Source organism: Callorhinchus milii, unplaced genomic scaffold (genome assembly GCF_018977255.1).
Source record: "Callorhinchus milii isolate IMCB2004 unplaced genomic scaffold, IMCB_Cmil_1.0 Scaffold25, whole genome shotgun sequence".
Lineage (NCBI taxonomy): Eukaryota > Metazoa > Chordata > Chondrichthyes > Chimaeriformes > Callorhinchidae > Callorhinchus > Callorhinchus milii.
In genome coordinates, this window is record NW_024704766.1 from 7459298 (window position 1) to 7474475 (window position 15178).

Genomic DNA, 15178 nt, shown 5'->3' on the forward strand with positions numbered 1-15178 from the left:
AGCTGTAGTTTATGGACAGGAAAGCTAGTCCGTGACGATAATAATCTTTGCATTTGATCCAGCGTCTTATCACGTTGTTACGGCGCTTCACAGGGCATATGGTAAAATGGAGTGACTGTGTTCTGTGGGCGGAATGTTATCAGTGATGTGTTGTTTGACGCATGGAATGAATGGCTTCTAATTGGGAACCTGTGCCATTCTACGCAGACTAACTTGCAGAGGGAGCTGGAACACAAGGCTGTTGTTCTTCAGCAGGTGGTGAAGAGAGGCGGGGAGGTGCGCTGTGACTGATTAGTAACCTCTGTGTAAGAACTGTGGGAGAACGGCTTCGGAATTAAGACTGAATTGAAGAACCTTCCACAATTCTGCGCCAATTCACAATGGCATAATTTTAAGATGAGCTTAAACTAGGGGAAGTTGCTGACCAGCATGACTTTGCCAACTCCCTGTGTCCTGTCAGTGGGCGCTCAGCAACGTCCATTGTAGAGAGGATATCGGTCATGTTAATTGAATGACAGTCAAGAGTTAACTCATCGTGAATAACCCACCACATAGTTACTGGGCATCGTGGAGTCTCAAACACCCCACGTAAGAGTTACATCTCAGTTGGGGCCTTAAGTGCTGTTGCCTTGGAATACAAGTGTGTTCTTGGCAAAGGGCAGTTATGTTAGTTGCTGTTAGGCAAAACAGGGAGGATTGTTATAGCAAAGTGTGACTGATAGTTGGCTTGTTTAAACGGGGCGGCTAGGGGTATGATTACCCTGTGAGTGACCCAGGCTATATTTGTACTGACTGATTATAGGGGAGCAATGTAAGGTCTTCCTACCACAAACCTTGAGCATAAGAAACGGAAACGGTTCATTAAGGGGATCCAAAAAGAAATCCATATCACACCGGGAACTGGTAAAGAAATTTGCTCGTATAACATAACTCCATTAGCGAGAAAGAGAGAGAAAAATGATTACAGCCTTTGCTTTCTTGGGTCGATTTGTTTTCAGTATTAATAAATGTCTTATAATAACCACCGACTATTTTTAACGTTTAATGAGGACAGTCGCCCTTCGTTCCAGCGTTCGCTGAGAAGTCATGGTCATGATGTTTATGTAATGCCTTGTAATGGGACAAGACTGTAATGGGCTTCGAGCAGTTAGAATACAATGGTGTAGTTATTCGAGGTGCACGGAAATTAACTGGCAAAACGAAAGCCAATCCCCAGAGTACAATGACTTTGAGTTGCATAACTCCATCTACTAACTCCTTGTCTGCAAATCAAAATGTGAGCCTCACCTTCCTACGGGTTAGTTGGATCTGAGTATCCTGCAGCTCAGTGGTTAGACCACTTGATTCACAAGCGAGAGGACCTGGGTTCGATTCTTGGGCAGGGCAAAACATTAGGCAAGTTTCCTTACTCCACGCACCTCTGATTACTTGGCAGTAAGCTTGGCAGTCGATTGGTTTGGTCACTCGATCCATGACTGTTTGTGGGACGCTACTGTGTGCAATTGGCTGCCGCGTTTTGCCCACAAAACAGTTAATTCACTTTATGATATATTCTGTAAAGCGCTTTGAGATGTCTCAAAGACGTGATATGGCGCTGTATCAAATGCAAGGATTATTATTATAATCTCCAGCAATGAAGTAAACTCGTAGCATTTATCTTCCCCCCCCCCATTAGCCTTACAGTAACTATTTCAACAACCCCTTGTATTTATATAAGAGCTTTGATGGTAGCATCTCACAGGTAGCGCTTAACAATGGTGGGGAAGGTGGCCATAGGCACAGCCGAAGAGGAAAATCTTCAGGTGCGATCTGAAGACGAGGCGAGGCGGAGAGATTGAGGCAAGCCTGAAGTAGAGCGTTGTCTCAGATCAAGTTTAACTTGTTATTTTAAGAAAACAGGCCGTCGCCCTTGTTAACTTCTCAAATGAGCCATTTATATAACATTAATTCTTTATATAATTTTTTTTATGTTACTTTTATTCTCGGTTGTCTCTGGCCCTGGTGTGTCTCTGATAACCAAATTGTTCTGAGTTGATCCTCTTTCAAACCTGCTGAAGAAATTACTTGCTGTTCCATTGATGCCCCTAAGGATTGCTGAGCTACTTTTGTTCACGTGTCACCAGGTACTTGCGTGTTCCTGTAGACCAGCACAGGACAATGGCGTGTCGACCACTGCTGCCAAACCCACACCTCAGGTGTACAGAGGGGTGAGTGCAGATCAGATCAATGGGCTACTGTTTAGCTCTGTATCGGTGGATCGATTTCGAGATCCTCACACTCGTTTTCAATGCCCTTCATGCCCTGGCACCTCCCTACCTCTCCCACCTGCTCACTCCCCTTCCCACTACCCGCTGCCTCCGCTTGTCTGGCTCCGGCCTCGTGCATGTCCCTTGTGCCCTCCGTTCCACCATCAGTGCCCACGCTTTCAGCCACTACTTCCCGAAACTCTGGAACACTCTTCCTCTATCCCTCCACCTTGCCCCTTCCTTCCCCATATTCAAGTCACGCCTGAAGACCTTTCCCTTCAACCATGCCCACCGTCACCTCCCCACTCTCCCCAGCTCGGTGTCACGGCTCCACCACTGTCCAGGCGCTCCAGGACGCTGCCCAGCGTGAGGGTCGCTTTATAAACTCAAGTTGTTGTTGTTGTTGTTGGTGATTTTGTAACATGGTTCCAATAATCATCAGTCCAACTGGGGCTGTTAACAAGACAATTCAAAAATGGCTTTTAAAAAATATATGGTGATGAAAATATCAACCTCCTTCAAGTTGTTGTTGTTGAGTTTCTCTTTTGGATTAATGTCAAATTAACCTGAGAGCTTTTTTATTAGCAAATGAATTGCCGATTAACCTGTGGTAACATTATGGAGCAGTCACCTATCAAATGGAAGAGTCTTGATGGGGGATCTTTTCATTAAAGTGCAACAAAAAGATCGCTAATGTTGATCTGATAATCCTCTCCCCCCAACTCAATGTTACGTCAGTAATTTAGAGAAACACTGGCCATGTGCATAATCATAGAATCGTACAGCACAAAAAGAGACCATTCGGCCCATCGAGTCTGTGCCGGCTCTTTGAAAAGAGCAATCAATGTCAATCCCACTCCCCAGCCCTTTCCCCTAACCTGCAAACCCGTCCTCCTCAAATACCCATCCACCGTGTTTTTTAAAAGTAGTTATCGATAATGTGCAAAAATATTTGCTCAGTCAGTTCACAACTGTTTATGGGACACTGCTGTGTGCAATTGGCTGCCAAGTTTCACCCACAAAATACACTTTACAATATATCATGTGAAGCTCTTTGAGATGTGATGAGGCGCTGTATCAAATGCAAGGATTATTATTAAGTCAGTTAGCCACACTGACAGCCTAACGCCAACACAGAAACTGGAGGTAAGATCATTATTACTATTATTATAGAAGATAAAAAAAAAATCACTCAGGCTCTGTCTAGACCCTTTCTCCATGCCTAGGCCATTCCAGTCACTTTAACCGTTGGGTCCATTGCTGACTCTTTGAAAGAGCAATCCTTTCTGTCCTGTTGATCTCCTCCCCCCACCACTCTTTTACCTCTACAAATTAGTCCTGGTTTAGATATCTGCCTAGTTCCTTTTGAAAGCTAAGTGCTGTTCATTGCACCTGGCAGCGTATCCCACATCCCACAATCCTAACAACACTTGGTGTTCAAAACAATTCCTCCTAATGTCCTCTATTGCTACTTCGGTGACTACCTTTAATCAATACACTCTGGTCACTGACTCAACAGCCAGGGGATGTATCACTATTGACTCCGTGAAAACCCTCATCAACTTGAGGATCTCGATCAGGTCTCCTCTCTCCCTCTCTGTTCCAGTGAAAATAATCCCAGTTCCTCTGGTCTCTGTTCATCTCTGGCATAACCCAAAATCTCCTCTGCACCCACTCAATGGCCCCGACACCCTCTCAATGGCCCTGACACCCTCCCTAAAGTGAGGTCACAAAAGCTGCACTACAGTCTAAACTAATGATTTGTATAAGTTAGGCATCGACTCTTTGGCTTATACTCAAAGGCCTACTGGGTTCACAGTCACTACACTTCAGAGCGTATCCTGCGAAGGGCTTGGAGACCCCTTCCTGACATGAAAGGCGCTACATCAAAACACAAGGATTGTTCATCTTATTTTATAGCCGACTGTAAGAGCGGTTGGCACTGCTAACCCCTCAAATGTCTTCGGGTGGCCCCCTTCCCTCCGCTGGTCAATCACGTCACTCGACCAGGAACACAGCACACTCGCCCTCTGCTGCTTCAGGCCACGTGATAAAAGTAGGGCATCCTCACCCAATAGGCTCAATAGATTCCAACAGTCGGACAGGAATAATTCCTAAACTGTGAGCTCGGCAGCAGAGCAAAATCTAGGTCACACTCCATGCAGATAATTACCTTACGATTGAGGGTTACAGCGTGCTAGGAAATCTCCCCGGGGAACAGGAGAGACCCAGAGAGTGCCATTACTGTCCACGATCACTTTGTCAGATGTTCTTTATGCAGTGAGGAGTTTTTACTATTTATGGTTGTCATCGCCCTATTGGACTGAATTCAGCAACAGTGTAAATATTCTTCCCCCATTGTTTGTAGACTCTGTCTTCCTTCCAGGGGCAGTTTAATGAGACATTACTGTTTTATGGATAACAACCACTGACCTTTAACACATCGCCCTTAATAATAATACTTGCATTTGCTAACGTGCCTTATCACGCCTTTGAGCTGTCTCAAAGCGCTTCACAGAATATACTGTAAAATGAGTTGACTGTATTTTGTGGGTGAAACACAGAGGCCAATTGCGCTCAGCAGCATCCCACAAACAGTCGTGGATTGAGGGACCAAATTATTTTTTTTCTAAGGGATTATTACCCTCGGAAAGTGATCCGCCAATCGACTAACAACCAGGTTCTACTTACTGTTGGGTAAACAGTCGTGTGGAGTAAGGAAACTTGCCTAAGGTTTTGCCCCGTTGACTAGGATAATGTCTCGGAGCGCTTCACAGTGGGTGGAGTTGGACCCTGAGCTAGGAGGAAGGGAGAAGAGTGTGGTTCTGGAGTTAAGGTGAAGCTATTACCTCTAAGGTGGGATTTGAAGATAGATAGTGAAGGGGTGAGGCGGAGGAACAGAGATTGGGGGCATAATATGCCTATGGACACCTCCTTTTTCCCCAATCACACATTCAGCGATGAATGCAAAATGCTTAGACATTATTCTACTTGAAGGGCACAATATAAACGCAGTTGTTGTATGGCTTAATGTGAAAGAATTTGAACTCTGTGTGGGACGAGCAGAATATATGGTGATATCGTTGCGTTGAGTCAGTTGGCTCGGCCTCAGTCTTGTGTTGGCAGCACAGACTCTAGCCTCTCTGTTCCTCTCGTTTACAGACTGACGACCTGCAGATCGTGCGGGATTCTCTACGTAGTTTAAGGAACAACTTCAGCAACCACGACCCCCAGCACCACACCATCGACACACTGGAACAAGGCATTGCCAGTTTGCTGGAGCGAATGCACATTGCTGAGATACAGGGCAGAGGTGCCAGCAAGGTAACCCCAGATAGAATTGATTGTTGATTCAATTCATGGCTGTTTGTGGGGCATCGCTGTGTAAAACAGATTGGCTGCCCCGCTGGTCTACGGAATACAGTCACTGCACTTTACAGTGACATCCTGTGAGATGTTTTCGAGACCGTCCCTCTGCTGCGAAAGGTGTTCCATCAAATTGCGAGGATAATGACTGTATCGACCTTCCTCCATAGCTCGGTTTGGTGTTACATTGCCGTTCTTTATTGTTGTTGCATAAGCTTGGTCATCTGACCCACACAAGACAGTGAAGCCCACAAAGATAATCAGATGATTAATGTTGCTGCTTCTGTTATCATTGTGGATCAGACACAACCTGGAAGCAATGAGGAAATAGCTTTAATGACCAAAAGGCTGGTGTTATGAGTCTTGGTTCAATGCAGCTTTTGTCTGTCGTCCTTAAGTGATGTTCATCATTGCCCCAGGTTGTTCCATTCCCTTCCACCCCAAAGTCACATTGGGCTTCTCAACAACGTTGAGTTATACCAATTAGGTGGTTATGCAAACAAGAATGATTTGCATTTGGATAACAAGCTACACAATACACAGTCACTACACTTAGAAACATAGGAACAGGAGTAGGCCATTCAACCCCTAACGCCTTTTCCGCCATTATATAAATTTGTGGCTGATCTGTACCTCAAGTCCAGTTACCTGCCCTTGCCTCATATCCTGTAGCTCAGTGGTTAGAGCACTCGCTTTGCAAGCGAGAGACCTGAGTTCAATTCCAGGCAGAGGGTGAAACCTCGGGCAAGTTTCCTTACTCCACACAGAGCCTAATAATAATCCCTCCAAATAAAACCAAAAACAATAATAAATTGGTCATTTTCAATCTACGACTGTTTGTGGGACATTGCTGTGCGCAATTGGCTGCCGCGTTCGCCCACAAATATACGGTCAATTCACTTTACAGTGTGTTCTGTGAAGCGCTTTGGGACGTCCTCCCGACGTGAAAAGCGCTATATCAAATGAAAGGATTATTATTATTATCCCTTAATACCCTAACCTAATAAATATCAATCTACCTCAGTCTTGAAGATGTGAGTGAATCCAGCCATAATCCACAGCCTTTTAGGGGAGAGAGTTCCAGATTTCCACTGCCCTTTGTGTGAATAACTGCCTCCTGATTTCACTCCTAAATGGCCTGGCTCTAATTTAAAGACAATGCCCCTTATTCTGGATTCCACACACACCAGAGAATATAGTTTACCTGTATCTCCCCTATCGAATCCCTTTATTATTAAATAAATATTTCACTTTAAAGTAAAATCCTGTGAAGCGCTGTGAGTCCTGAGGTAAAGGTGCTATATCAAATGCAAGGATTATTATTATTTGTGGGACATTGCTGTGCGCAATTTGGCTGCCGTGTTTCGTCCACAAAATGTACAGTCGCTACACTTCACAGTATATTCTATGAAGCGCTTGAGACGTCTCAAAGACGTAGTAAGGGCGCTGTATCAAATGCAAGGATTATTATTATCAATTCTTGTTTCTCACAGCCTCCTGTGAAACCTTCAATGAACAGAGGGTTCAGTACAGAGAGAGAATCCTGGTCACCAAATACAAGTAAGAACAATCCACTTTGCTAGCTTTGTGGCACATATTTTACATTGCAACGTTGTGATGTAAAATGATAAAACGTTTACCCTGTTTATAAGCCTGGCTCAGTTAGTCATTAGCGCTCTCACCTCTTGAGTCAGAAGGTTCAAGCCCCACATTCAGACTTTGAGCTCATGGTCTAGGCTGGCACTGAATTGTCAATGTGCCGTCCTGCGAATGAGACGTTAAACCGAGGTCCTGTCTGTTAACTTATCATAGATTGATAGAATTATACAGCACAGAGGGAGGCCATTTGGCCCATCGTGTCTGTGCCGCTATTTGAAAAGAGCTTCCAAATCAACCCCTCTTCCACACTCTCTCCCCATAGCCCTGATCAACCCACTCCCCCGCGCTCTCCCCAGAGCCCTACAAACTTGTCCTCCCCAAATATCTATCCACTTCCCTCTTAAAAATTGTTATTGAATCGGCTTCCACCAGCCTTTCAGGCAACGCATTCCAGATCCCAACAACTCGTTCAGGTGGACATTAAAGATCTCGTGGCGCTGTTCAAAGAGAGAAGGACATTTCTCCCGTCTAACAATTCCATAGATAAAAGTCATTCATTTTATGGCTGTTTGGGGAACGTTGCTGTGTGCAAATGGGTTGCTGCATTTGTCCACAAATTCAAACTCACCACACTTTACAGTAATTCATGCAAAGCTGTTTGAGTGTCTCACCGACACTTTAAAGGCTCTGATTCCAATGCAAGAATGATCATTGAAATTTTAATCGTTTTCTCAATCGCCACCTGGTGTTCAAAGCAATCAGCAAGAGTTTGAGCCTCACAAAATGTAGAGAGACATTTTGACTGGTATAAATGATTTAACAAGTGCTTCATTGCTGTCTTCATTCACCAGCTGGGCTTCGAATCTCTGCAGAGTTAAACATCTGAATTATAAATTTTTCCTCAATTTCTTTGAGTTACGGAATTTGATTTCCACGAGAGGGGAATTTCTCTCTCCTGGTGTCCTGGCCAGCAATCCCCTGGATAAAACTGGTCGTTCATTTCAAGGCTGTTATATGAGACGTTGATGGGTGCAAATTGCTATAGAATAGAGTTTTGCTCTCATCTTTCCCCGCCCCCACCCCCACCACCACCACCATGTAAAAATAGTTTGGTCACTCAATCCACGACTGTTTGTGGGAGGGACACTGCTATGCGCAATTGTCTGCCGCGTTTCGCCCACAAATTTATTTTACATTCTGTGTGAAGCATTTTGAGACGTCTCAACGACGTGATAAGACGCCATATCAAATGCAAAGGTTATGTACCAAAATATTCAATGAGTTTAAAATCTCCTCTTCTTCCTGGCAGAGGCTCACCGCTCTCACGCCAGCCCTGGCTCCAGCAGCACTGCCTACACCAAGGTGGTGTATTTCACAGATCGATCGTTGGTTCCGTTTATGGTAAACATTCCAAAGAGGCAAGTAATGCGTCCTCCGTGCACCTGAAATCACTGGGATACATTTCTTTATGGGGTGGGGGAGAGAGGAGGGGCAGAGAAGAGGAAAGCATTCATTTACTTTAATCCTGAGTTTTTTTCATCACAATAGCATAACTTTTAAAAAAAAGGTACTTACGATACATTGAAAATGTTTTTGGTGTCTTTGTTTTGCCGACTTATACTTATGTCTACACGACGTCCCTCCAATCTGCCTGTACTGGGTCACCCTCACCTCAACTCCTGTTCACCCTGCAAGTCAAAGCCCTAACGGGTAGGGTGGTCCTAGCTGGACAAGCAGTGGGAAAGCTGCCAGGCAGCGATATAAATGTCGAGCAAAAGATCTGCAAGAGAGTTCAGATCTCCCCCTCCCACAAACATTTCCAAACTGGACATGTTCCACACAGACTGGAATTAGATATGCGTATGAAGGAGGAATTTTCTTTGGGTGGGGGGCTGGGGAGGGGCTGACACTTGCGGAAACCCATCACTGTGCTTAAGGGAATCCAAATCAAAATGAGAATTCCCTGCCTCCACCTACACATGGAAATTTCAGAGATATTTTTGGCGATGGAATGTGCTCTCTTCTTCCCCCTGGAGAGACACATCCTGCTTATCAAATTCTGGAAAGTATTAGGCGCAGGTTGGCAAGAGCCAAAGCTTAGGGTCTCCAGAGTGTGTGTTGAGGTAACTGCTGGAGTCTAACCAGTAAAAACTGCAAAGCTTGCTGTTGATATCGCTGATATGACGAGCTTTCCCGCTGTTTGTCCAGCTAGGACCAGCCTATGGGGCTTCGGCTAGGTTTAACAGGAGCTGAGAGGGGAACACCCCCTGCCCCCAGTGACTGGTCTGCCGTTCCAGAGTATAGGAGTCCTGTAACTAGGTGGTTAGAGCACTCGCATTGCAAGCAAGAGGACCTGGGTTCGATTCCTGGCAGGGCGCAATGTTGGGCAAGTTTCCTTATTCCACACACACACCTCTGTTAGTAAGAAGGAACCTGGTTGTTAGTTGATTGGTGGATCACTTCTCCAGGGGAGTAATAATCCCTTCAAAAAAAATTCGTAAAATTTTGGTTATTCAATCCATGGCTGTTTGTGGGACGCTGCTGAGCGCAATTGGCTGCTGTGTTTTGCCCACAAAATATACAGTCAATTCACTTTATAGTATATTCTGTGAAGCGCTTTGAGACGTCTCGAAGACATGATAAGGCGCTGTATCAAATGCAAGGATTATTATAGGAGGGAATAAGGGGTGGGTGAAGGTCCGTGAGGAGTATAAACACCAGCACGGACTTGTTGGGCTGAATAATGATAATAATGACCTTTATCTTGCTGTAAATCTATGTGAATGTCTTGCCCTTTTAAGCACTGGATTTCCAAGTATGTCACCTACCTACCCAGCCAAAAATAAACCCAAACTGGTTGATCTCACACAATGTCTCCATTTTGTCCCCAAACCCATTCCTTACAGACTTGGGGAAGTAGCGTTGAAAGACTTCAAAGAAGCAATCGATCGGGAAGGGAATTACAGATATCATTTCAAAGCCCTGGACCCGGAATTCGGCACGGTGAAGGAGGAGGTAAGGCTCAGGACTTTTCTCGGCATGCTGGAGATCGTTTGTTAGTCCTGTAGCTCAGTGGTTAGAGCACTCGCCTCGCAAGCGAGAGACCTGGTTTGATTCCCAGCCGGGCGAAACCTTAGCCAAGTTTCCTTACTCCACACACCTGATAATAATCCCTCAAGAAAAAAAAATAATTTGGTCACTCAAACCACAACTGTTTGTGGGACGCTGTTGTGTGCAACCGACTGCCACGTTTCGCCCACAAAATATACACTCAATTCACTTTACAGTATAATCTGTGAAGTGCTTTGAGACATCTCGAAGACGTGATGCAAGGATTATGATTGTTATTGTTATTGACTGACTGTTCGATCCTAACTTGCTATTTGTTTGGTTCCAGCTTTTCCACGACCATGATATTGTACCTGGCTGGGAAGGCAAAATAGTGGGGTGGGTAGAAGAAGACCCTGGGGATGGTAGATAGACTGACAAAACGCTCACCCACCCACCCACCGCCCTCTGTCCCCCGTCTCCCTGCAGAGCGGGAGATTTATATTTTTATGAAACGCAGCACAGCCACCAAAGAGGAGGAAGGCGATGACTAGCTGTGTTTGCCTCGGGGCCGAGACCTCCCGCCTCGCCAAGTGCCCAACGCGAGCGAGGGTCGAAGCTGATGGTTTGGGATCATGAATGCGCAATGTGGAGCTGACATGTGACGCCTTTTTTTTGGGAGTGGCACGGCCCGTATGATAGTAATTCGGCAAAACGGCAAGTCCTTTTTGCCAATGTTACGGAAATGGGCTCTGTCTGTCTCTGTCTGTCTGTCTGACACTGACTGCGGCTTTTCCCCCTTTGACATCTGACAAAGCCATAACCGCCTTGTGACTGCGTTAGGGACGAGTGATTGGACGCCAGAATGAACTTAGGCTGTGCCTTTCTATGTTAAATTATTGTTAAAGCTTCCAAACTGTTTTTCTTTCTTTCTGCCACCAAATCCGGGTGGTGTACCTTGACAACATTCTCCCAGGCGGGCTGGCAGCCCCAGTGCCTGTTGTTGTCTGGCTCTCTTGGTTTCAGCCTGAAGAGCTTAATCGGGCATCAGTCCTTCAAAAGAACTGGACTGAAGAATTCCCCCCCAGTCCACACCAGCCGGTTTGAGCATCGCATCATTCAAGCATCAATTTTGGGGTTGATTAGACTTATTTAACCTAAGGAGAGACCCTGACTCCGAGCCATCAGCCTCAGCAGATGAAGAAAGCAGATGAGAGACACGGCTGGATTTGGGGGGGAAGGAAAAGTGCTGAAGAATTCGCTATTGAGGATTTTTTATTTAAGGTTTTTTGGGGGGCGATTGATTTATTTGAGGTTCTATCGAAGAATGGCAAAGCTTCCTTCTGAAAATTTCTTGGGAGACGCAGCTGTAGATTGTTGTGTTTTTCCCTCTCTTCTTCTCCCCCCCCCCCACACACATACACACACACACACAGAGTTTAAAACCCGCTATTTGTAACGATGGGAGCAAATAGCTTCAGAAATAGATTGTGTCAGAGTTGAGTTCCTGTGAGTGTTGGGAGTTGCTATTTGTGATTCCTGTTATAATTACAATCTTTGACTGAGCCTCGCCCCCCCCCATCAAAAAGAATAATAAGAATTATTTAGTGACTCAATCCACGACTGTTTGTGGGACACTGCTATATGCAATTGGCTGCTGCGTTTGGCCCCCAAAATTATACAGTCACTCCACTTTACAGTATATTCTGTGAAGCGCCTTGAGACGTCCCAACGACATGATAAGGCACTGTATCAAATGCAAGTATTATTATGATGATTTCCACTGCAGCTTCCTAATTGCATTCCTGACACCCTTTGTTGAATTCTCTCTCTGTCTGACAGTATTGCTGGCTATTAAAGCCAATTTGGGTTTGGGAGGCCAGGGTGAGCTGGTGGAAGATGATAAAGTGCCAAATAAAAGCTTGAGGGCTCCACCCAGAAAAAGGCCTGACCGATGCAGGATTAGCAACCTCAGGGGTGTAAACTGCTGGCTGTAGATTTGCTGTTTTTGAGATATGACACATTTGCAAACCCAAATAACCAAATAGTGACATCCAACAGAATGTGGGGATCGAGCCCCCCCTCTGTGACAGTCCGGTTCCTGAGCCAGGAGGGGCTGCAGTGTCCCAGGGCACTCAGTGCTGATGGCCGCACAGCCCGGCCCGGCTCATCAGCAGGACCTGGAAGGGCCGCCCGGTCACTGGGGGCAGAGAATCCTCCCCCTCAGCTCCTATTAACTCTGCAGCCAAAGCCCTAACGGATAGGGTGGTCCGAGCTGGACAAGCAGCGGGAAACCCATCGCAGGACTTTAGAATGTCCGAATCAAATTGAGGGAGCCATGCTTGCCATCTCCACGTGGACAAACCTCCCGTGTCTGGTTATAGAGCAGTATTAGTGAACTGGGGGGTCCTGGTGATCTTCCCACCATTCTGATTGGGTCATTATGTGGTGTTGGAAGGCGCAGCCTCAAAGGCAGAAATAAATTACTTTCTTTAAAGGAAAAATTCTTTTGATTTTATACCACTTGGTTTTTAAAAAAGAAACACTCCTATATTAATTTGTAAACCCTCCCAGAGTGAAACCTCTCAATTGGTTTCCTGATTCGGGTATCCGTTTAGTACAAGTGAGATGCACACCGATTTGTGTGTGTGTGTGTGTGTACGTGCGCTCGTGCAGAGTGACCAAAATGTTGTCGTGCCATTACAATGTCTAATACGTCTTGAAAAAATGCTGATATTTTGGTTTTTTTTAGATAATAGGGTAGATATCACAACTTTTTGGTAACCCTCTGTATGTGTGTGTGTCTCTCCCTCCCTCCCTCTCTCTCTATATATAAAAGGTTTCCCTGTAAGCTAATTGCGAGCAAGATGCACTGATTTTGTACTAGTTACTTGTTGAAAGATGAATGAGAAAAAAAAAGGAATTAAGTTTTTTTAAAAAAATGGAAGTTACCATATTCTGCTTGAAAAGATTCCCAGATTGACGTTTTCTGTTCATTCCCAGCTCCATTAGTGCTTTTGTGTGCGTGTGTGTGTATATATCAAAAGATATATACAGTATGTATAAATCAGAAGTAATTTTAAGAGTTGCATTAGTTTTACAAAATTTACTGTGCACATAATATTACAGTCAGTATTTCTATAAACTTTTTCTTCTCCAAAATAAAAAATAGCAAGTGTTTCAGTTAAAAACAACCCATTTCATTTGCAGAGATCTGCTGCCTTCTTTGTTTTGAGTTTACAAAATCTAACCTTTGAATTGTCTGATTTAATTATTGCAAATATTCTTTTGAATGCGTTTTGTTCTCCACACCCCCACCCCACACCCCCGGCCATCCCTCCTCTCCATTTCGGAGGTTAATTATGGAATCCTGTAGCTTATTGAATAGAGCCCTCGCCTCGCAAGTGACCTGGGTTCGATTCCCAGTCAGGGCAAAACCTTAGGCAAGTTTCCTTACCCCACAGACACGCCTGTTTACCTAACCTGTTTACTTAGTTGGCAGTAAGTAGGAACCTGGTTGTTAGTTGATTTGCAAATTAGTAATAATCCCTTCAAAAAAAAAAGTTGTAATTTGGTCACTCAATCCACGGCTGTTTGTGGGACGCTGCTGTCCGCAATTGGCTGCTGCGTTTCGCCCACAAAATATACAGTCAATTCACTTTACAGTATATTCTGTGAAGCGTTTTGAGACGTCTCGAAGACGTGATAAGGTGCTATATCAAATGCAAGGATTATTATTTTTATTATTATTTTAGTAGCGCTCTTGTTTCTGTGTGTGGGGGGAGAAGGGGGATGTATTTTCTTGTCAGAGTTGCGAGGGGATTGATTTGGGGGTGTGGGGAATACACTCAGGAAGAATGTGGAGTGGTACCAAGTGTCAAATCAACAGCTGCTATGTAGTCATTGCAACCAAGCTAACAAACCAAGTCAGATAAAAAGGTAGTAGAAAGGTTTGTTAGAGGTGCTTTGTTATTGTACATAAATATATGCCGAGTGGGGTAAACGGGGCTCAATTCTGCTGTCCCTCTGACCAAGATGTTTGTTATGATGAGGCTTGACTGTGTAAAGATCAAATGTCCTTTCTTTTTTTTAAAAAACTTGCCACATTCTAAATAAAATATGTTGAAGATTTTGTTTGCAGTCTTGTGTTACGATGCAGGACAGGTTTACATTTATGCAACAACAACAAATGGCATTTACACAGTATCTTTCACATCAGGAGGATGTCCCAAAAGGTGCTGGACAGTCAGGGATTTGGACACGAGCTGGGGGTTGGGTGCAAGGGAGGGGAGGGTGATTGAAGGCGCAGTCGAAGAGGAGGGTCTTGAGATGGGTCTTGAAGGAGGCGAGGGAAGGGGGTAAAGTGGCACTGTGGGATGGAGTTACAGAGGGTGGGGGCAGAGAGGCTGAAGGCCCGCTTGCTAATGTTGGGGCGGGTGAGGCAGGGGACTGCAGCACTTTTCATGTTGCGAGAACATCCCAAGTTGTCTGACAGTCTTGGCGGAGCACCTGAACCGTCACTGGGCAGTGGGAGCCGGGGGCGTGTGAGGAGAAAGATAGCTAAAGGCGTAGGGACGGGATAGATAGGTCTTGGGACAGACCCCAGAAACGAGGGAGTGAGGGAGGGAGTCTGAGAGACAGATTCTAGGATGTAGTTCCAACAAGTGGGGGCAGATTTGCTGAAAGCCTAATGGCCAAGAGAGAGTGTGGTGGGTGTGTGAAGCAGACCAATGCCTTTATTGTGTATAATTTAGATTAATACAGCGCTTTCATGCCTTGAGGACATTCCAAAGGAACATTCACGGGGGGAAGGAGCCAGAGGGAGCGGTGTTGCCATCCAATGGGTTCTGAAAAGGCAGGACACCATGTCAATATAACACAGTACATTGGTATACAATCAACAACAAGATTACATTTGC

General features: G+C 45.1%; 1 protein-coding gene across 2 annotated transcripts in view; it reads left to right on the forward strand.

Moving 5' to 3' along the window:
* dixdc1b (DIX domain containing 1b) overlaps positions 1 to 11853 on the forward strand; it is a 94345-nt gene extending 82492 nt beyond the window's left edge. The window contains exons 14-19 of one of the 2 annotated variants that reach the window (XM_042343918.1): positions 2124 to 2207; positions 5409 to 5570; positions 7106 to 7172; positions 8521 to 8629; positions 10118 to 10226; positions 10609 to 11853. In XM_042343918.1, the coding sequence (XP_042199852.1) occupies positions 2124 to 2207; positions 5409 to 5570; positions 7106 to 7172; positions 8521 to 8629; positions 10118 to 10226; positions 10609 to 10692 (615 nt within the window). In that variant the 3' untranslated portion in view covers positions 10693 to 11853. The remainder of the gene's footprint in view (positions 1 to 2123; positions 2208 to 5408; positions 5571 to 7105; positions 7173 to 8520; positions 8630 to 10117; positions 10227 to 10608) is intronic. The other variant, XM_042343921.1, reaches the window with a different exon arrangement.
* The last annotated feature ends 3325 nt before the right edge of the window (positions 11854 to 15178 follow it).